This window comes from Mandrillus leucophaeus, unplaced genomic scaffold (genome assembly GCF_000951045.1).
Source record: "Mandrillus leucophaeus isolate KB7577 unplaced genomic scaffold, Mleu.le_1.0 Scaffold154, whole genome shotgun sequence".
NCBI classification, from domain to species: Eukaryota; Metazoa; Chordata; class Mammalia; order Primates; family Cercopithecidae; genus Mandrillus; species Mandrillus leucophaeus.
This window is the reverse complement of record NW_012101521.1, coordinates 1,390,533-1,413,822: the sequence shown is the minus strand read 5'-3', so window position 1 is coordinate 1,413,822 and position 23,290 is coordinate 1,390,533. Positions and strand designations below refer to the sequence as shown.

The window sequence follows — 23,290 nt, the reverse complement described above, 5'->3', positions numbered from 1 at the left end:
CCACCTCTACTAAAAAAAAAAAATTATTATTGTTTTGCCCTTTCAGGTTAAGTGAACCTGAACTATGAGTATCAGCACACAGAAGTCTGAATTGTCCCTAGGACCTTGCCTGAAAATCATACCAGTTAAAATGCAAACATGGTGATTAGATTTGACATTCAGCCATGTCTTTGGCTTACAGACAACAAGTCTTTAACACTGGCCCAACATTAAACTACAACAAAAACTACTCTCCCTAAACAACAAAAGTGCATAAACAGAATCTTAACTTGCATACTTGGGATTTCTCAACTGAGGCCACGCCTTTGTGATGGAAACGAAATAGTCTGAACGCGGGAAGGCATCTTGGTGTGGGAAGGCACTGGTAGGAACAGACAACAGAAGGATCATCCTGGGAAACTCAGAGCTGCCAGACTCTCAAATGAGCTACAAAAAGATCTGCATCACTGAACTGTAACCATAGCTGGGGCCAACAGGAAAGCAGACAGCCTTCTTTATTTGGTTTTACTCTCTCATGTTTTTTGGCTGGGGTCAGCGGGTGAGTACTGCAAAGAATTACAATTGATTGACCACTTAACACGTGCAAAACATTCTAATCTCCCAACTACCTGATAACCCATTCTACAGACGGAGAAACAAAGACTGAAAGACGACAGGTGCTTGAAAGAGACAGAGACAAGATTTAAACCCAGCTCTGCTGTCTGCCTCCAACTCCACTTCTTCCAACTGAGCACAGAACAAGTAAGCTAACCACAGCCTGTGGGCCAAATTCAGTCCACCATCTGTTTTTCTAAATAAAGTTTTATTGGAACACAACCACGCTCATCTATTCATTCATTTGCATACTGTCTAGGGCTGCTTTTGTGCTACAACAGCAGAGTCGAGTAGTTGTGACAGAGACAGTATGGACTACAAAGTCTAAAATATTTACTACCTGGGCCCTTTACAGAAAATACTCGCCAGTCCCTGGATCAGAACATCCAGTTGCTACCTGTGTGCAAACTCAGCAGGCTCTCAGAAAGAAGTGAAAACCGGAAATCATCTTCTTTCTTGAGTTCCTTTCCTTTTGTGTGCTGAAAAGTGACATCAGTCTTTTTTCTTCTCCCCACCCACCAAGCAATTAGCTCACAAAGGCAGGAGCCTGAAGGATTCCCCCTGAGTGTTTGTTTATAAGTCTCTCTCCAGCAGGACGCTTTGTCTCCAAACCGCTGCCAAACTTTAATAATGGCACCAACCACATCATCTTCCACCAAAAGCAAACAGGAAAGCTAGTTCTGTCGCCCAGCTGGGTGGATGTCAGCTGCAGACAGCTGCAAATTGCCTGAACAAGGACAGATGTAGCTTGTTTTTGCCTTTCTTTTTCCATTTGAAAACTTTGCGAGGGGGAGATGAGAATGCTGTTAGGGAAATGAATGTGTTGATTCTAATTATCCAAGCGGGCGGGCAGCAGAGGTGACAAGCAGCAGGATGGGCTCCCAGTCATTTACCTGGAATGCAGCCAAGACAAGGCTGGAGAAAGGGCAGAATTCCAATGAAGCTGACACTCAGGACACTGAGCACAAAGAAGGAGGCATCTGTGAACTCACAGGTCACAAGGTGGGGTATACAGCATTTGGGGACGTCATTCCCAGAATTTTCAAATAGGAAATAATTCAACCACTGGCCTAGACTTACATGCCCGCTCTAAGTCACAGGGCTTGCCTACTCTTGAAGGAGCTCTACAGTGCTCTTTGATTCTGGTCTCACTCTGATAATGAGATGATAATGGTGGTAGTCATCATGGTGAGAGGTGGTAATAATAATTTTCATGATGGTGGTGGTGCTAATGATGGTGATGATAATGATGATAATGATGGTGGTGATGAAGATGACGATTGATGATGATGGTGATGATGACGCAAACAGTGGTGGTGATGATGACGGTGATGGAGATAATGATGGTAATGGTTGCGGTAACAATGGAGGTGATGGTGATGGTGGGAATGGTGGAAAAGATGATGTGTTGGTGGTGACGGTGGTGATGAAGAAGATGATAAGGCGATGATAACGATGATGATGATGGTGATTACGATGATGATGATAGTGGGCTTACTTTGTGCCAGGCACTGTAATAAGTATTTAAACACATTATTTTATTAAGTAATCCCCACAATGCTGTGAAGCAGTTGTAGTAATTATCTCCATTTTATGAGTTAACAGGGAAACAGAGAAAGTGAGTGCCTTGACTAAAGTCACACAGTAAGGACATGATGGAACTGAGATTTGCATCTAAGTCTCCTTACTCCCAGTTCTTTGTCCTTTCTGTCAAGCTCTTTCTTCTTTCAGCATGCATTTTTTTTATGCCTACTATGTGCCAAGCAATGTTCTAGGGCAAAAGTAAGTGATTTTTTTTTTCCTGTAAAGGACCAGGTAGTATGTATCTTGGACTTTGTAGGCCAAATGGTCTTATCACAAACACTCCTCTCTGCTGTTGTAGCCCCAAAGCAGTCATAGAAAATGTAATGTTTGTAACTATGTTTTAATAAAACTTTATTCATAAAAATCAGGAAAGCAGCCAGATCTGACCATAGGTTATTAAGCTGTATTTTGTGGTGGTGTCTCAGGGGCCAGGATGGAAGAGTAGGTGAGCCCTAATGGGGAGCTCTGCTTTTATTTACCACAAATCTGTGGTAAATCTATGGATTTAAAATAAGATTTGGCAACTTAAAAGAAGAAAAAAGCTTGGTAATCTCTGGATAACTCCTTGCTACCTCCCAGGCAAGATAAGCAAGGGATATCTCTCTGCCCTTTGAAACCCTGTCTCCAAGACATAAGGTGACACATCTGGAATCCAGTTGTGGGGTAGGTATAGAATCAATCTAGAACGGGATGGAGAAGGGGAGGTCTATGGGAATGTCGTTGTCCATGGAGGTAGTAATTTCCCCAACCCCACAGTTGCATCAGAGAGATGGAATTTCTACCAGTCTGAGGTTGGAGAAGACAGTTGGAATGAAGAGGCCTGGGCACTTTCAGGTTTGAGATTGTGTGACTCTGTGCATCGCTCTTGGGGTGTAGGAATGTGCTTGTTTCAGGGGAGGCTGCCACCGTGACTATCAGCCCTTAGAGACACACTCAAAGCTTGCAACTCTATGACCAGTCAGCTCCGGGCTTGCCTAGGGGTCTCAGCAGAAAGAACTCTAAAAGTCATCTGGTCCATTTTACAGAGAGAGAGGGTGAGTCCAGCAAGGGAAGAGACATGCCCAAGGCCATAGAGTCAGTTAGAGGCAGAAGTATAGCTCGGACCCAGACTTCCTGGCTTCAAGGCAAGCTCCTCCTACTGTGTGAGTCACCCCCTTGAGGAAACAGAAACAGAATTTAGGCTGTCCACGTCTGGCCTCCATTTCCTTTCTTTGATCCAACCTACTTATGGGATGTCCCAGCCCCAGGAGTAACAGAAAATATACAAAAAGGAAGAGGAAAAAGTCAAGCAGGAGGCAGGAACACAAGCGGAGAAGATAAAACCTAGAAGGGGCCTGTGGCAAGGCAGAGAGATCTCTGCAAGAGTCAAGGCCCACCGATGTGGCCTCCGCCATGGGCATCCAAAGGCTTTGGCTTTTTGGAAACCATTTCTCCTCCTTCTGGCGCTAACATTTCAATTTTCTTTGGGGGAATCTATTCTTCCTTTACTCGCCATCCACATGGCTAGGGTGGAGCTGACTCTACTCCTGGATTCAGGGCTGGGCATGTACCCCACAACTGTTCAATCCAGCCTGTACCCTTCAAGTACCAGTGCTGGGTTTAGGTGTGGGCATATAACCCAAACCAGACCAATCAGAATCAATGAGATTCTACTTCTTGGCCTTTGTTTCAGCTGTTGGGTGGAAGGGGCCCTCTTCTTGTTGAGGTTGATAGCCTTGTTTGTCAGCCTAACTCTGTTGTCACTAGGAAGGGAAAGCCTGTCTGAGAATGGCAACCAACTCCAAGGAGATGGGGAGGGAAGGATTCAGTCGGTGGTGTGCTGGTAAATGTTCAAAACTACTGGTGGGGATGAGTGGAAATCCTTGATCTGCAACATCTGCCAATTTCCATAGTGTAAATAATCCCACAATGGCCAATGTCAGGCTACCAATGTGACGTCATGGAGCACGGAATTGGGAAGAGATGGACACAGTCAGCTCTGGCAAACAGATACAGGTTGACCCCAGCACACCGAATTCAGCCTGTTGGCATCATTTGAGTCCCTGAAGTTCACTGAGTCTGAAGCCAGAGGTCATGACACTTTTTCATTATATGAGTCAATAAATTTCCTTTTGCTTAAGCCAATTTAATTTTGTTTCTGTCACTTACAACTAAAAGAGCCATAATCTAGACAAGTTATATTCATCTTTTCCCACTAAATACACTTTCAATTCCGAACCAGCCAATTCTCCCAAAAAAACCATTTTGCTTCCCAACTGCTTGGTCGATACTCATATTCTGAGATCCCCTCTCCATTTCTTATTAAGCTCTGCCAAAAAAGAACAGTCAAAAGAGAATTACCCTTCAAACTGAATTATACTTTGGAAATGGATCAAAAACATGGAAGTGTCTGACTTTGGGGCCCCCCTGGATTTCCTTGGGACCACTATCTTTTAAAGACGTCAAATCATAACAATGATCAAGCTTTTTACCAAGGAGACTAACGTTCCTAAGCCTCCCTGGCATACAATTAAGTGAAACATAATCTCATCTAAACAATATAAATCGGATATATTTGAATAATTTAATATACTCCTGCCATATTCAATCAATACCTCCCCCCTTCCTTTTTTAAGTGGTTAACTTTGAGGAGTTAAGTTACTCTAATTTCCAGCAAGTCTGAAGTGACAAAAGTTCAACTGATAAAATCTCAAGGGGCAAGATTAGTATCTGCTCCTCTGTTTGCCATCTTGAGCCTCAGAGCATTATTTGTAATTGGTATTAGCAACTTTAAATTCTGATTAATTGCTGGAGAGCCTGTTTTCAATGCAGAAACAAAGCCACAAGTCGGGGAGTAATAGACCCAATTATTCCTAGGTAGGCTTTTGGTAATAGATTTTGTTATCAGGATAACTCATCTCAGAGCCAGACGCAAAGAAACTCATTTCATTAGATGGTAACACCTCTTGAATTGAGACAAGCACATTCACCACGTGAGATAAAGACAGCTTGGGAGAATTCACTTTCAGAAACATGTCTGAGGCTGGCAGCACCTAAATGCCTATTAGGACTAAGTTTCCTTTGTACAGAAACCTTTGTAGGGAAACAAACAGGAGACCACAGTGCCTAGAAGCGGGGGGAGTGACAGAAATACCCGCGGGTTCCCCTGTCAGCTCTCTGAGCATGCAGGAGGCCATTAGGAGTAGGGATTAAAAGGAAATCTGTGAACACGGAGTTTATAAGCGTGTTGGGTCATTTTGAATCCCACGGAGATAACAGGGCAGTAATTAGGAGGGCTACCTCCCTGTCAGGAGAGCCATAAAACGTGTTATTTACACCCAGCTCATGGCCCCAAATGCCCTCCATATGGAATGCCTTTTTAAATACTTCAGTTCCCAGCCAGAATAATTCATCTTTACGCTTTCAAGTTCATAGCCATTTGCAGGGAGAAAACACCAAGGGCTTTCTGAAATGAACCCCTTCACTGTGGGTTTGGTGAATACCATGGAGTAAGTAGATGGAGGGGGACTTTTGAAAACATGGTTCGGGAGTGGAAAAAAAATTAAAGCAAATGAAAACGAAGAAACAAAACAAAACAAAACAAAAAACAGAACCTGACTTTGGGCTTCCTAAGGCCCCTACCTGCTATGTTCAGATTCTCAGAAGGCAGGAGAAAATGAAGAGGGAGAGAGAAGCAGGTGTGCTTTTGGGGATAGTTATGTGACAGGCAGATCTAGAAGCATGGCATAAATTACTTGTTTTAGTCTTTTCCAGGAGATGTGACTGCACCTATTTCATACATGAGTTAAAAGAGTATGCTCAGAAGGACAGATTTCTAATGGTGAAGTAATCTTGCTTAAAAAGACAGTCAGTAAGCGATGAGACTTGATTAAGAGCCTTCTGACTCTAAATTTTCACTCCTTCCACTCCACCAACCGCCTTCTAACAGGGTATGGGGGCAACACCCCGAGGAGACTCCAGGTCATGGGTGTGTGGGAAGTGGCTCATATTGGCTGGCAAGAGCTGATAGCTAAATTTTAGGGAATTTTGCAAGCCACTTGTCAAACACAGCTGTTATTAAAGATTAAATGATATAAGCTTACAACTAAATACATTGTATGAAAAACAAAGGTAATACATACTCAAAACACATCGCTTTCTAATTATTTTGCTAACGTTTTGCTCTGACGATGCTTTTGAAGGTATTTGTGCTTATTGTACCTGTATGGTGGAAATGATATACAATGATGCACTACTGTGCATGGCTTCCCAACTCTGCCTTCGGTGACATCAGGTAGTCAGGTTGAAATCAGCCCTGGAGGGAGAATTTACACCACAGAAATTGGCAAACACTACAAGCCAGGAATCCACCTGCCCTGGAAAGGCAGTTGTTAAACATTTACCAACACAACACCACCCCAATCTTTTTTCCTGGTGGTCTGGTAAAGTCCTCTTAGATCCAAATTCACCTCCTAATCACCTCCTCATCATCAATGGGCTTTTTCCTTCGAGGGAAACTGACCAATACAGAGGGGAACAAGGCCGTCACAAATTGACCAATACGGAGGGGAACAAGCCATCCTCGAATCTGCTCTACGCCTCACATTCTTTACACTTTTCCCCCTGAAGGTGGAAGATATACCCCAAAGTAACACCAAATAAATAATGCATGAACCATATATAATTGATGCTAGATTTAACAGAAGTAGAGCCATAAGTGGTTGTCTATTAACTATTTATGACTTTGCCCAGGCGGCTGACAAGCCAGGCTCAGTGAGGAGATCACACCCATGGTCCCATGTTTTATTTAAACGTGATTAAAAGTACACAGTCTGCAGCAAGGCCTTCAATTCCACTCAGAATTAGATTCTGCTGTGAAGTCACCGCTGGGTCTCAGGAAGGTTGGGATTGGATTTTGCTGGAACCGCTACCGGTTTTTTTCCTACAAGGGTAGGGAGTCTAATTTCTGCCTCTTTCCATTCTTGACTTTCTCCTTTCCTGACGTTCCCCCTTCTCCAGCTGCCCTGTGACCTTGGGCACAGCACCTCCCTAAGCCTCAGTTTAATCATCTATAAAATGGGGAGTTATCATAGATGTTAACTAAAGGGTTATGGTGAGGATTAGCTCAGACAGGCTGCTCTTAACAGGTGGTGATTTTGCCCCTTAGAGGACATTTGGCAATGTCTGGAGACATTTTTTATTATGATAAATGGGGCAGAAATGTTATTTGCCTCTAGTAGGTAGAGGGCAGGGATGCTGCTGAATATCTTACCACACACAGGACAGTCTTCACAACATACAATTATCTGATCCTAGATGTCAATAATGCCAAGGTTGAGAAAGTCTAGATTACAGAATCAAAAGCAGTATTAACATATATTATTAATTTTTTAAAATTATACCTGAGCATGTAAACACTATGTATCTAAAATTCACTGAGTCGGTCAGACCTGCATTCAAATTCTGACTCTGCCATTTACTAGGAATGTGACTTTGGAGAAACTGCTTCATCTGTCTGAATTTTAGTTTGTTTCATGATAAAATAAGGACAATTACCTCCAACGGTGAGGCTCAAAATAGAGGATTCGGATGTCAGGGCTATCTAGCTGTAACATCTGTCACCCTATTGATCACCAAGGTTGATCTGGCTGATCTAGCTGGCTGGGCAGGTGTCCCCTTCCCCGCTCACCACTCTATGTACATCCTTCCCAAAGCCGCACACTTGAAGAGGATGACCGTCTCTGATAGAGGAGGACCGGTCTTCGGTCAAGGGTATGCCTCCAAACCTCCAAACAAGTTCTCAAAACAGAGGATTCATGTAAAGTACTTAGCCCAGTACCCACCACACAGTATATGATAAACAAATATTAGATCTTATTAACATCATTGCCATCCACCATCACGGGCATTGCATAGCTGTGGAAGTGGAGCTGGGAGAATATGATAAAGCTTGAGTGGAAGGAGAAAATCAGAAACTCAAAGGAAGAAAGAAAATAAAGTACCATCTATTAGGTGCTTATTATGGGCTGTCATTTGACACTTTTATATACATTATCTCATTTAATCCCCATACCTACACAATAAAATAGGCCATATTATGCTTATTTCACAGATGAGGAAACTGAGTTGCTTCAATGTTAACTTGGCTGTCTGAGGTATCATACTCCAAGCCCAATGCTCTTTCCAACCACTCTATAGTGGGTTAAATAGTGTGCCCCTCAAAATCCATATCCACCTAAAAACTCAGAATGTGACCTTATTGGGATATAGGGTCTTTGCAGAAGTAATGAGTTAAGCTGAGGTCATACTAGATTAGGGTGGGCCCTGAATTCAATGACTAGTGTCCTTACAAGAAGAGGAGAGATACACACAGAGACAGAAAGAGAAGAGGGGAAGGCCATATAAAGACAGGGGCAGAGATAAGTGTGATGCAGCCCAACGGCCAAGGAATGCCTGGAGCCACCAAGGGAAGGAAGGATTCTCCCCTAGAGCCTTCAGACGAGTATGTCCCTGCCAACATCTTCATTTCAGACATCTAGCCTCCAGAACTGTGAGACAATAAATTCCTGTTGTCTTAAGATATCCAGGTTTTGATAATTTGCTAAGGTAGCCTAGAAATTTAACACACACCCTCCCCCCAACATGGGTCAAAACAATTGTGTGTGTGTGTGTGTGTGTGTGTGTGTGTGAGAGAGAGAGAGAGAGAGAGAGAGATGAGAGAGAGAGAGAGAAAAACAGCAAGCCTAAACCTAGACAAGTGGGTGCTAAGGAAGAATAAGGAAGAACAAGGAAAGCAAAAGAAAACAGATTGAAGAGGGAGGAGGAAGAGATTTTGTAACTGGCATGCAGTAGGGGAGCTGCAAGGAGAAAGAAGGAAGAGGAGAAAAAAGGGGTGAAGACTCTGTGTTTATATCCCTGTATCTCGTTTCTCTCTGACTGTGGCAGCCTGGACATTGCCTGACACACAGCAGGCATTCACTAGACATTTGCTGAATGCAAGTGAGAGATGTAACGATAAACAGGACTAGACTGCTGCTCCCCCAAAGCTGCCAGCCAGTATTTGCTTTATCATTCAAGAAACTCCAAACAAGTTTCAGATGAATGATGCATCCTCCATACAATCTCCCCCAGGGCTCCTGTTTGTATGAAACCATTTCTTCCTTTGTCCACACATCCCATCTTGTGTCAGAGTTATTGAGGGACACATGCATCTCCTCCTCTAGATCTTGAGCAATTCAAGGGCACAGTCCCTAGTCCATCCATGTCTGCATCTCCCACAACATCAGGCACAGGGCTAGGTATCTAGTAAGATACAAACAAAAGTTGGTTGATCTAAAATTTTCCATTTCTAAGATGTACTTTTTTGAGTCATTTGTCAAGATGTAAAACTTCAAAATGCTGAGGAAATTATTCAGCAAGCAATTACTGAGCATCTACTCTATACCTGACTCTGATATGGAGGTTGCAGCCCGAGTCAAATAAAACCTTCTCTCAGGGTCTCCTCTTTCTAGGAAGACAAGAACATTGGCATTTACAGTAACTGAGTGACACATGCATTGATGGGGTGGGCACAGAGGGTATGGGAACACAAAGGAGGTGCTTAATCTGATATTTGAGTTTTTAAGGTTGCACAGGCAGGCAGCAGGATGCATGAGGAAAAGGTGGTAAATCAAGGAGTAACACGGCATTGGGGTCTTGTCTTAGTTCAATTGTGTTGCTATAAAGGAATACCTGAGGCTGAGTAATTTATAAAGAAAAGAGGTTTATTTGGCTCACAGTTCTGCAGGCTGCACAAGAAGTGTGACACCAGCATCTGCTTCTAGTGAGGGCCTCAGCTGCTTCCACTCATGACAGAAAGGGAAGGGGAGCTGATGTGTGCAGAGATCACATGGCAAGAGCAGAAGTAAGACAGAGAGGAGGAAGTGCCAGGCTGTTTCCAACAGCCATTTCTCAGGGGAACTCCGGTGGGAACTAACACAGTGAGAACTCACTTGTTACCATGAGGAGGCACCAAGCCATTCATAAGAGATCTGCCCCCATGACCCAAACACCTCATATGAGGCCCCACCTCCAACACTGATGATCAAATTTCAACATGATGCTTGAGGGACAAACATTGAAACTATAGCAGTCCTCAACATCTGCCTTTATGCTTAAGTAGAACAGGTAAGAGGATGAGAGGCAGACAATCAAAGGTGGAAAAACCTAGAAAGGTTAGATTTCTTGTAGGTCATAGGAAGCAGTTTGAACTTTGTTCTGAAGGCAGTGGGGACCTGTGACCCATGGAAGGTCTTTCTTTTCTTTTCTTTTCTTTTCTTTTCTTTTCTTTCTTTTCTTTTCTTTTCTTTTTTCTTTTCTTTTCTTTTCTTTTCTTTTCTTTCCTTCCTTCCTTCCTTTCTTCCTTTCTTCCTTCCTTTCTTCCTTCCTTTCTTCCTTCCTTTCTTCCTTCCTTCCTTCCTTCCTTCCTTCCTTCCTTCCTTTCCTTCCTTTCCTTCCTTTCCTTTCTTCCTTTCTTCCTTTCTTCCTTTCTTTCTTTCTTCCTTTCTTTCTTTCTTTCTTTTTCTTTTTTTTTTTAGATAGAGACTAGCTCTGTCACCCAGGCTGGAGTGCAGGAGTGCAACCACAGTTCACGTAACCTTGAACTCCTGGGCTCAAGCAATCCTCCACTTCAGCCTCCTGAGTAGCTGGGACTACAGGTACATGCCAGCAGACCTAGCAAATTCTTCTTTGTTACTTCCTTCCTTCCTTCCTTAATTCCTTCCTTTCTCTTCTTTCCTTTTCCTTCCTTTCTTTCTTTCTCTCTCTCTCTCTCTTTCATAGAGATGGGGTCTTGCTATGTTGCCCAGGCTGGTCTTGAACTCCAGGTCTGAAATGATCCTCCCACTCATCCTCCCAAAGTGCTAGGATCAAAAGGCATGAGCCAACACATCCGGCCCCATAAAACATTTCTTAGCAGAGAAATAACACAGTAAGCTATGCTCCCTCTTGAAAGATCTCCTACAGGTAGGAGCAAGACTGAAGGGAAAGTGGGGAGACAAGTGAGAAGTCACTATAGAAGCCAGACCGGAGGGGATGATACTTAAATAAAGACAGAATAAGCAACAACGGGTCAGGAGGGGTGAATTTGAAAAACACCTCAATAGGGTAAAATCAACAGGTCTGACCATTAAGTTGTATGAGCGAGAGGGAGACAGGCTGCTGCAACTTCTAGCTCAGGTCACCGGATGGATGCAGGAAAAGTAAGCAGAAGCACCATGCAAGTTTTTCAAGACCTGGGGAACTTGTGAAAAGGACACCTGGATCAGGGGAAAGTCAAAACCAGAGAATCAGGCCAAGGTGATGAAGGGTAAAACCCAACAGGTGCAGCCTCCGAAATAGGTGCACCTGGAAGGCCGAAGTCAGGCCTTCCCGTCAGCATCAGGACTTCTAGCTTCCTCAGGCACCCCTTGATTATCCAGTCCTGGGGCCAGGGTGGTTTCCCCTGGCCCTGTAACTACTGAAAAACAACAGGATATACATCCGCACACGAGTTGCTTCATCGCTCTAATGACAAAGGGGACTGGAATGATTTAGAGCCAGAATATTATTTTCTCCATAATGGCTCCTGGAGTCTCCAGGAATAGTACATTTACTAAAATTAATGGCAAAACCTCATTTTTCTTTTTTCTGGGAAGCAAAGTTCCACCGGAGGGGTAATTGATCCTGATCTGGATGTGTCGGAGAGTCAGCTGGGGGTATAAATCATTCACATGCAACAACTCACAGTCCTTTAAACCAACACCAACAGTGACAAATAGTACAGGCTGGGGACAGGCGGAAAGGAATGTGGACAGGAGATCCATCAACACCCTTCCCGCTGCTCACCAGGGCCCAGAGCACCGGATCCTTTTTTGGTCTCCACAGCAGAGCCATTTTTCAGCAAGGTTGGGTTGAAAGGGAAGCAGGTGACCTGGTGATAGCTTTAGCATTGGACACATGGGACACCAGTCCCAGCTCTGCCCTACCTGACCCTGTGGCCCTGGACAACCTCACACCCCGGCCCCTCCATGTTCTCCACTTGCTGAGGTTGACATTAAGTGCTAAAGTAGACAACTTCTGCGAAGGGCTTGAACATAGAATGACTCAATAAACATTTGTTGATGGAATGAATAAATCAATGCTTGGACTGTGGAGTTAGGAAATTTATTCTATCCCTCCCAGGGAGGATTTGAATTCTAAAAACGAAGACAGACCAGGAGCGGTGACTCATGCTTATAATCCCAGCACTTTGGGAGGCGGGGGCTGGAGGATGGCTTGAGATCAGCAGTTCAAGACCGGCCTGGTCGAAGTAGTGAGACCCCATTTCTATTTTAAAAAATTGAAAAATTAGCCAGGCACAATGGTATGCACTTGTAGTCTCAGCTACTCTGGAGGCTGAGGCAGGAGGATCGCTTATGCCCAGGAGGAGGAGGCTGCAATGAGCTATGACTGTGCCACTGCACTCCATCCTGGGTGACTAAGACCCTGTCTCAATTTAAAAAAAGAAAAGAAAAGAAAGAAGGAGAAGGCAATACTTTGCCCAAAGAAATGGACTTGTGGTAGTGACAGTGGATATGGGAGAGAGATTTGGTGCCAACTGGCCTTCTAAAGTCCCTCAAATCACAGTGCATGCCCCCTTGTTTTGCCTGTGAAAGCTCTGAGCTCTCATGATGGAGGAAACTCCGTATTTGTATGAAGTACACTAGCCATGGCCTTAGTTGTATTTTCTCATGCAGTTATGTATTTCCATGTATGAGCTCCTAGGGGGCAAAGGTGTGTGCTGTTCCTCACTGGGTATCCGGCATCCAGTACAGGGCTTGGCCCACCGTGAAAACTATGAATACACATTGCACGAAGGAAAGAAGCAAAGTTCTGGCTGCCTTGCAGGATTTTAGTATAGTTTAGAGAATGTACGGCACAAAGAAGCTGCCCCTTATCTTATAGAAACGGGATGAGGGAAGGCAAGTTGGTGGTGTGGACATGAACAGATGGGATGATCTGTCTTGAGAAGCCAGGGACAGTACCAGGATGCCACACCTATAGGAGGGGCCTCAGCAGCAAGACTCAAGTTTCAATGACAGCGAGGACTTAACTCTCCCACTGAGCCCTGGTTTGGGCACACTGCGAACTTCTGCACAGCAAGGACCTTATGATTCCTTGCCCTTTCTCATCAGTGCCTACCCCTGTGCCATCCTCATAGCTGGTGTTGAATAGGTATTTGTTGAATGAATAAATGAGCGATGCAAGAAAGTATAACTTCCTCTCTTCTCCCAGTGGAAATTTCCCAGAGCTCAAAGGCAAAGGAAATATTTGAGAGCAAATAGGTTGGTGAGTTTTGGGACATGCAGTATTTGGAAGAGGCTGCTGGACTGACCTTATCCGTGGAGCTTTGTTCTTCCACAGGATCACTAAGGAAAGGACGGGATGTACTGGATAACTTCAGAATACCAACCAAGCAGAAATGTGCCTTCCTCTTGTGTAGGGGTTTGGAGGGTGGCCTTCCAAAAGACAATTCCACTTGGGACTTGTGAACGTGATCTCATTTAGAAAAAGGGTTTGCAGGCCAGGCGCGGTGGCTCATGCCTGTAATTCCAACACTTTGGGAGACCAAGGAGGGTGGATCACCTGAGGTCAGGAGTTCCAGACTAGCTCGGCCAACATGGTGAAACTCCGCCTCTACTAAAAATACCAAAATTAGCTGGGCGTGGTGGTGCGTGCCCGTAGTCTCAGCTACTTGGGATGCTGAGGCAGGAGAATTGCTTGAACCCGGGAGGCAGAGGTTGCAGTGAGCTGAGATTGTGCCACTGCACTCTAGTCTGGGAGACAGAGCAAGACTCTGTCTCAAAAAAAAAAAAAAAAAAAAAAAAGCAAAAGAGTTTGTAGATATGATTAAGGTAAGGATCTTAAGGTGAGATCAACGTGGATTTAGAGTGAGCCCTGAATCCAATTACAGTTGTCCTTATAAGAAAAAGGTAGAGGGATATTTGGGACATACATACACAGAAAAGACAGCCATGTGAAGAAAGCCATCACTGAGGCAGCCACAAACCAAGGAGCACCTGGAGCCATCAGAAACTGGAAGAGGCAAGGAAGGATGCTCTTCCAGAGTCTTCAGAGGGAGTGTAGCCCTGCTCACACCTTGATTTCAGATTTCAGGCCTCCAGAACAATGAGAAAATGAATTTCTGTTGTTTTAAGCTATGCAGCTTGTGATAATTTGCTATGGCAATCCTAGGAAATGAACACTCCTTTCAACCACACCCACCAAACTAAAGAGAAAAGTTCAGCTTTGATAAACTTATCCAGAATCTTGCCATCAGAAATTGGAGACAGACGCGGGTCTAATTTCAGCATGCACGCAAGCTCTTTAAGGTTTTGTGTTGTGTCCATTTTGATTCCTATGTGGGAACTATGCTATAATCTTTTCAGTATTTCAGGGCCTTTTAAGATCTGAATATGGCCCCAGGAATGGGGACAGGGAGAGGAAAGAGAGAAAAGAGGGAAGGAGAGAAGACGAGAGAGAAAAAGAGATCAAGGGACAGAGAGGAAGAAAATCACTATTTGATCTGGCCAGAATGCCTGAGTGCCTGGCTAGTTAAAGAAGACATCAGAGGAGAAAGGCTGGGGATGTTCTCTCCTCCCAGCCAGAGCTTGCCAGGAGGGGCACTCAGCTGCATGAGAAACGGGGCTAGTTAATGAGGAAGTTATCCTGTCAATTGGAGGAAAGAGCTTTTCTCTTTCCCAGGGCCACAGGTGTGGAGGAACTGCCAGTCAGGAGGCCTGGACTTTGGGAACCTGTGTCTCTGTGCGGTGCCTTACCGCCCCCTCACAGAAAAGCCTGACGGGGATGACACCGGCTGTGAGAGACAGTGGCCCAAGACATATTAATATATGTGCTGCAGGAAGAACAAGTTGGTGAGACCTCTCACAACACCACAGTGGACAATGCAGGAAGGAGAAAACCAGTGTAATTTAGAGACCTCTGGGCCAAGCCTTGGCATATTGTGGGCTGTCTCTAGAAGGCTGGATGATGGTAGGCAATGGGGGTGCCAGATACCCCCCAGGTCACAGAATCAGAAATCTGGAACCTTAGTGATATCTGGCCCCATGGAGAAAAGGTGGAACAGACACTCTTAGATGCTCTGTGACCTGTGCAGTTCTTCTTAGAACACACTGAATGATGGAGAAACCTTCCCATTAGGCAGGAAACAAATTTTAAAATGTTCCTTGGGGCTGGCTGCAGTGGTTCATACTTGTAATCCTAGCACTTTGGGAGGCCGAAGTGGGCAGATTGCCTGAGCTCAAGAGTTTGAGACCAGCCTGGACAACATAGTGAAACCCTGTCTACTACAATACAAAAAATTGCCGGACATGGTGGCTCACGCCTGTAGTCCCAGCTACTCAGGAAGCTGAGCCATGAAAATCGCTTGAACCTGGGAGGTGGAGATTGCAGTGAGCTGAGATCGCGCCACTGCACCCCAGCCTGGGCAACAGTGCAAGACTGTCTCCAGAAAAATAAAATTAAAATAAAAATAAATGTTCCTCGGTCCATCCTGGAGGCAAAGTATGAGTTAGTGACTAAAAGTAGAGACTACATTGTTAGGCAGCCCTGGGTTTAAATTCTTACTCCTGTGTGACCCTGGGCAAGCAAACGTACCATTCAGAACCTCAGTTTGGCAAGTTGATATCTCCACGCATCAGTTTCCCCACCTTTTTAATGGACATCAAGACAGCACCTACCTCACAGTTCTGAAATGAGGATTTAGATGAGAAATGCTTCCTTCAGAACCTGGTAGGGAGGAAATACTTCACACATGGTGGCTTGAATCATCATTTGTATCTTTTATTTTTGTTGTTGCTACTAACAGCCCAGAAACAGCTCTATGTTTACCAGATATGGCCTTAGACTAGTCATCTCCCCTTTTGGAAGGCTCAGTTTGTCCTCATCTGTGAAATGGGGGCAATAATTCTGACTTCACAGGGCTGACATGAGGATTATAGGATATTATGGATGTTGAGACCCAGTGAAAGATAGGCCATTAATAAACACCGGTTCTTTCCTCTTTTGTACGAGGCCTTCCTGCCATTGGAGTGGAATGAATGGGGCAGGAAAAGAAAGTCTGGGATCTGATATGTAAATGAACTTGGGGGCCATCCGGCAGCAGTGAATGCCATTGGTCCACTTTGGGCCCACCCCCAGGGTTTGCAGCCAATGACAGTGTTGTCTCAGCCCACTCCCCTTCTGGTTTCTCCTGGCTTCCGGCACATCCCAGAGGCCCAGGACCCAAACCCATGAGTCTCCTGTTCAGAAGTCTTAAGAAAGGGGGGCTCTACCCCATTGCAAACCCTTAGTTGCTAAGAGCCCGCAATGGGGACAGGACTCACCAGCTCCATGCACCGCCGGCTGGCCTCCGCCTCCCGCTGCACCAGCTCTTCCATGTCGGCCTTCAGCTCCTCCAGCCGCCGCTGGTAGTACTGGCTGCTCTCCCGCTGCTGGGACTCCGACGTGGCCGCCTGTGAAAGCTCCTCCCCCATCTTGATCAGGCTGTCCCGAAGCCGGATCACCAGGACCTGGGAGGGGCAGAGACACATGCCCACCTTGAAGCTGGAGGCCAGGGGTATGAAACAAGGGAGCCTAAGGAAGAGAAATCCTTTGCCGAGTTTCCTGTGTTTTTATAATCAGGATAAGAATGCTGATGTCTGCTACAAAAATGAAGAATTAACAACATGCAAAAAATGACAGTCGGGCTCAGTGCACACGCCTGTAATCCCAGCACTTTGGGAGGACAAGGCGGGTGGATTACCTGAGGTCAGGAATTAGAGACCAGCCTGGCCAACATGGCGAAACCCTTTCTCTACAAAAAATACAAAAATTAGCCGGGCGTGGTGGCGCATGCCTGTAATCCCTGCCACTTGGGAGGCTGAGGCATGAGAATTGCTTGAACTGGGGAGGTGGAAGTTGCAGCGAGCCAAGATCATGCCACTGCATTCCAGCCTGGGTGACAGAGAGAGACCCTGTCTCGAATAAATAAATAAATGAAATAACTGCTATTCTGAGAGGCAGTGTAGCATATTTATGAGAACCCTTGCCCCCAAGACCCTCTGGGTTCAAATCCCACCTCTGCCTCTTGCTGGCTGTGTGACCTTGGGCAGGTTATTGAGCCCCTCTGAGAGACAGGGATGATGATAGTACCTGTGTCCCAGGGACGCTGTCGGAATCTAATTTCTTGGTATGCAGAAGGCTTGGGTGCCTGGCACATAGGATGTGCCAGATAAGGGTTGGGGATTATTAATTTTTTTTTTTTTTTTTTTTTTCCCAGCAGCTCCTATTTATCTCGAGGGACTGATGCAATGAAGAGAGAACTCTGCTGAGGTCAAAAATCTTTCCCCCACATGTGTTTTTGTTTCCTGATTTATAAAATGAGGGTGTTTAGGTAATCTCTCATGACGCTCAGCCCTACTATTTTATGACATTTTTCCTTTCCTGGTGGCAGGGGGGATGGGGAATCCTTGAGGACACAATGAAACAATAGAGAGAAAAGTGCTTTGGCCATCACGAGTGCCACACAAAACAAACCCAAGGACTGTTCTGCAGAATTCATTAGTTGGCCAACAAGCCCAGAACCAATCGATCCTGATGGGCAAATACTCTAGTGTTGACATAAGACGGGGCCCACATGAATATTTCAAGCCCCTGCTAAGGACTCTGAGCCCTTTATCTGCAGCCACAGGCAGTGGGGATAACAGCCTGCAGATCAGACACCAAATAATAACCTGAAAGAAACGCTTTCCTATTCAGTTCACCTCTCAAATGAAGTTCAGCAACAATTCCAAGACCAGCAGGAAGACTGGAAGGAGTTCTCAAACTGTGTCTTTGAGGTACCCCATCTCTACACCTCAAAGACCCAGGATTCTACTAAATTCAAATCATGGCGGCAGAGGGGAAAATTGAATTTGGAGATAGAATCTTTCCATTTGAAGTTTTCCCACACTCATTTTCTTTTCTCCTCTGCTATCATTTCACTATGCTAGAACCAAGTTTTAAAATGGCATATGATATAGCCCAACTTTACATATTTAATCATTTAAAATATAGTAGATCAAAGTTTCACGGTGATTTGCAGAGACAGTCAGACCTTGAGGAATTTCTGGGAACCAATGAGGGTCAAAGCAAAGAAGAATTTCTCTGTGTTCTTCATCCATAGCAGCCTTATTGGAGACCAAATGTCCCTAGGGAGATCAGGGGGAAATGTTTCAGAATGAGGAATGCAGCCTCACAACCGTCTGGACACACTGTCTTACTGTGGTGAAGCCAGCTGGCTGCAGAGAAATTGGAACCTGTAACCAGGAGGAAGTGAGGGTCAGGTGTCAATCTACCTTATCCCACGCACTGCCTGGCTTTATCTTGAGCAAGTCACTTGACCTCTCTGGGGTCATCTTCTCATCAGATAAGGCTTATCCTACCTGCCTCACAGGACTGTATCAAACATCAAGTGGAGTGACTGATGTGAAAGTATTTTGACAATGGTGATGTCTTCTGTAAATGTCCCATGTCATTGGCCTACAGAGCTGAAGAAGTAAACACCTGTGTTCCCAGCTCAAGGGTAATGTGAATGTAATCACTGAACCCCACCCCAGCCCATCCAAGCCTTACCTGTCCTTCAAGGTTCAGCATTAATGCCACCTCCTCCCAGAAGCCTTCCTGATTCCTGAGTCTTGAAAAGATCTCTATCCTCTAAACATCACAGCACTCTCTCCATATTACAGATATTTATATACATATCTTACCCACATTGCTTACAAAGATATATGCTTCTGAAAGCAGATCTGTGTCATACATCTGTCTTCTGTGCACCCTAAAACAGGGCCTAGCACACACTGGGTGCAAAATAAATTTCTGTTCAAAATGAGTATTGGGCATGTAAGTGGTTGAGTAGGTGGATGGAGGTAGGAAGAACTGGATCAATGCATAAAAGAATGGGCAGACAGAGGGGTTGAGGGCTAAAGAAAAAATAATAGAGGAAGAGAAGAAAAAGTGAAGGGGAAAGGAAGAACAAATGCAAGGGAGGATGGATGAATGGACCCATGATTGTGGAAGGAGAAGGAGAGACATACGTGAGGATGGATAGGTAAATGGGTAGGTGGCTTGAGGGATGATGGTATGATGGAAGGAGGGAGGGAGTTTAGGTGAGGAGTGGATGAGTAATGTATATCTAGATAAAGGCATGTGAGTAGAGAGATGAGTAGAAGGGTGGATGAAGTTTACACAAAAGCTCTCCCTGCTCTTGGCCCAAGTACTATTTATGTATCACTATGTACCTCAAATCTCTTAATCTGCACCTTCTGGAACTCAGTCTTGTTCTCCAGGTCACAGATGACTGCCTCCTGCCTGCTGACAATGGCTCGATCCACAGTGGACTGCTCCAGGTACTCGATGCGCATCTGAGCCACCTGCAGCTGTAGGTACAAGAGAGAAGTCTTTTGGACACCTGTTGTCCCTGATACCAGGACAGAGACACGTGCAGGACCCAGCCTGGGAGGGTGGGGGGAGCTCTTTATACCACCTCCTTCTCTGCTCAGGTGTGCTGCATGTTAAATGTCTGTACAAGCAAGAATTGCTGGGCCTCAATCTTGGGACCCTCATTGGACCCTCACACCAGACCCTGATACTGAGTCTCAGATGCTGGCAGGTGATGCTTCTTATGTCTTCAGAATTGAAAACAAGACTTTTAATCAGTGCTTCCCTTCTCTTCTTCCCTGCTCTGATTAAGGAGCAAAGCTAGTCTGTGAGTAAGAAGCTACGGCATCAAAAAGATAAAGCAAGGGTGGGTTTGGGAGCCAGGTTTCTTCCTGGTGTGTGAGTCTGGGAAAGTCAGTTCCTTTCCTTGAGCCTCAGTTTCTTCATTTTTCTTGGGAGGATTAGAGGAGATTAGTGACTGGCACATACTAAGCAGCCAGCAAATGGCCACTGCTGCTATTCCATTTGTTGTGCGTGTTGGTACTCAGCCCCTATAGGAAATTGCTTGAGACCTGGTCACTCCAGCAGTCACATGCAAGGCTTCTAGAAGAGCTTTGAAACTTTCATGGATAATAGCAACCCTTTAGGTAATGACAGAAACCCAGAGACGTTTGGAGGGACCATGACTTCAAAGGAAGAATTCACAGAGGATCATGATCCTGTCTTGCACAGACCATCTCTTTGTTCTTGGAGCCACTTCTCAGAGGGAGAAAATTCTGCACTGCATGGCTGAGTCTCAGTGCATGGAGCATGCCTGGATCCAGCACAAGAACAGGCAAGAGTAAATAAGTGTGAGTCTGCGTGCGTGTGTCTGTCTCTCTAGGGAGCGGTCTCAATGTGCCTGGCACACAACTGGAATTGAGTGAGTATCTGAATGAATTGATGAGTAAAAGAATGAAGGAAACAGTTTCCAGGAGCCAAAGTGTAAGTAAGTGTCCAGGGAAAATGCCTCTCTTCCTCCCTGTGATGGTTAATACTGACTGTCAACTTGATTCCGTTGAAGGATACAAAGTATTGATCCTGGGTGTGTCTGTGAGGCTGTTGCCAAAAGAGATTAACATCTGAGTCAGTGGGGTGGAGAAGGCAGATCCACCCTTAATCTGGTGGGCACCATCTAATCAGCTTCTAGTGAATATAAAGCAGGCAGAAAAATGTGAAACAGGAGATGGGCCTTAGCCTCCCAGCCTACATCTTTCTCCCGTGCTGGATGCTTCCTGCCTTCAAACATCGGACTCCAAGTTCTTCAGTTATGGGACTCGGACGGGCTCTCCCTGCTCCTCAGCTTGCAGACGGCCCATTGTGGAACCTTGTGATCGTGTAAATTAATACTTAGTATATTCCACAGCCAGGCCCAGTGGCTCACACCTATAATCCCAGCACTTTGGGAGACTGAGGAGGGCAGATCACCTGAGGTCAGGAGTTAGAAACCAGCCTGACCAACATGGCAGAACCCCATCTCTACTAAAAATACAAAAATTAGCCAGGCGTGGTGGCGGGCACCTGTAATCCCAGCTACTCGGGAGGCTGAGGCGGGAGAATCGCTTGAACCTGGCAGGCAGAGGTTGCAGTGAGCCGGGATCACGCCACTTCACTCTAGCCTGGGCGACAGAGTGAGACTCTGTCTCAAAAGTAAACAAACAAACAAACAATAAACTCATATACACACACACACACACACACACACACACACACACATACATCCTATTCGTTCTGTCCCTCTAAGAAAACCCTGACTAATACAACTATAGGATGGCTCTGAGCACATACTTGTTCTTGAAGCTTGTGCTTCTCCTTCTTGGCTTCCTCCAGCTGCAGCTGCAGTTCTTGGATCTGCCCAATGTCAGCAGCAGACTGGTGAGACAAAAAAAAATGTATATATATCACCCTGAGACCACAAGCCTTGCTGGGAAACCACCCCTGAAAATCCCTACTTTCCCCACCCACAGATGTCTACATCTCTCAGAGCTTCTATGATAATAGCTGTCTCCCAAAAATTACCTCTCACATCCTCCTCACCATCTTTCATTTCAATGTTCGCTGAGTCACTCCAATTATATAAGCCTCTGGATTTGGTCAACTGTCCAGCATTTTATTATACACGCCTGAGAATCCAGACAGAAGTGGGCTGGCCATGGCACTAGGACCAGATTCCAATGGATGAGAGCTACTCGGCGGGTCAGGTAACTGAGGTTCTAGACCTGGACTCTGGTCTTAGCAATCTACAGATCTGCACCTCAATCTCTGCATCCATAAAATGGACCCATAGCCTCCGCTGGGCTTTTCTGTATTGGGTTTGTTCAGAGACTAAATGAAGCAGTGGACAGTAAAGGTTTTTTAAATAGAGCCAACTGCTGAGCTTCATTACCTCTGAAGAGAGGAATTCTAGAGGGTAGAAGCACCTCTTTACTTTCTATTTCTTGTGTCTTTATTATTTAAATTATTTATTATGGGCATAGGTATATAGTGCCTTCGTAACTTAACAGATACACCTCTCTTTGGGGCAAAAATATGGGTGATTCGCAAGTGTAGACAGTGGCATAGACTAGTTTGTGGTTGTTACCATGTGGGTGATATCACCAATTATTTTGCTATTATTATTCTTTGTCCAGCAGAAACCCCTTCAGATCCCACCTCTGTCAGATGCATTTAGAGCGCAGCAGGTATTTCACCCTGGATCTCCTCTGGAAGGGGTATTGCAAGGAAGACATTGCTCTTGGAGGGAGCTGTTCTTCCCCTTATGCAGTCATTATGTGGAGATCCACTAGGGATTCCACATCACATCCCTCAGCTTCACCCCAAAGCTTCTGTTCCACCCATGCTGCCCTCATGTCTCCTGATCATCTCCCAAGAGCGTCCATCCACTCCTCCTCATCTTAACTCCATCTACCAGGCTGGAGTTGTCCTTCCCCTGGACACGTTCAGCTTTCATTTATTCAACGGTGATTCACTGAGCACCTCCAGGCCAGACGCTCTTCTTGGCTCCGTATACAGCACTGGACAAGGCAGAGGAGGGTCCTGCCTTTATGGAGCTGACAGTCTGGGGTGGCATGCTGGCTGGTCCTCTCCAACTGCTCTTGCCCCTGAAAAGCTTGCCAATTGATTCCCTTCAACCATAAAATAAAATTCAACCTCATAACAGCCTCTAAGACCCTGATCTGATTCTCTTCTTTCACTGAGCCTGTCTTGTGCCACATTGTCCTCACTGGCCTCCTTTCAGTCTCTCCAATGCACTATCACAGGCCCTTTGTATGTTCTATTTCCTCTGCTTGGAAGGCATCCCCAATCCCCAGTGTCCCACTTCAATCTAAGCAACTCTTGCTCTTTGTTCAGATCTCCATCCAAATGACACCTGCTCTGGGAAGCCTTTCCTGACTCCCAACCTAGGTCACGATTTGCAGAATTGTGTTCATTTTCTTTCTGGACTCTTGGTTCAGTTTGCAAGTCTCCCCTCTGCTCTGGGTGACCATATGATAAGGTCTTCCCAGTCCACTAAACTGTGAGGTACATGAAGGTGGGAATGGGATGTGCTTTTGATCACCACAATATACTTAGCATTTTTCACAGTGCCTAACACATGGCAAGGATTCAGTAAATATTG

The 23,290-nt window shown here is 45.3% G+C and overlaps 1 protein-coding gene across 1 annotated transcript in view; it reads right to left on the bottom strand.

The window, feature by feature from the left end:
- MYO18B (myosin XVIIIB) overlaps nucleotides 1-23,290 on the bottom strand; it is a 316,623-nt gene that overhangs the window by 71,320 nt on the left and 222,013 nt on the right. The window contains exons 36-38 of the mRNA XM_011975366.1: nucleotides 21,460-21,543; nucleotides 19,494-19,631; nucleotides 16,560-16,745 (exon numbers count right to left, since the gene is read on the bottom strand). Of these exons, the coding sequence (XP_011830756.1) occupies nucleotides 16,560-16,745; nucleotides 19,494-19,631; nucleotides 21,460-21,543 (408 nt within the window). The remainder of the gene's footprint in view (nucleotides 1-16,559; nucleotides 16,746-19,493; nucleotides 19,632-21,459; nucleotides 21,544-23,290) is intronic.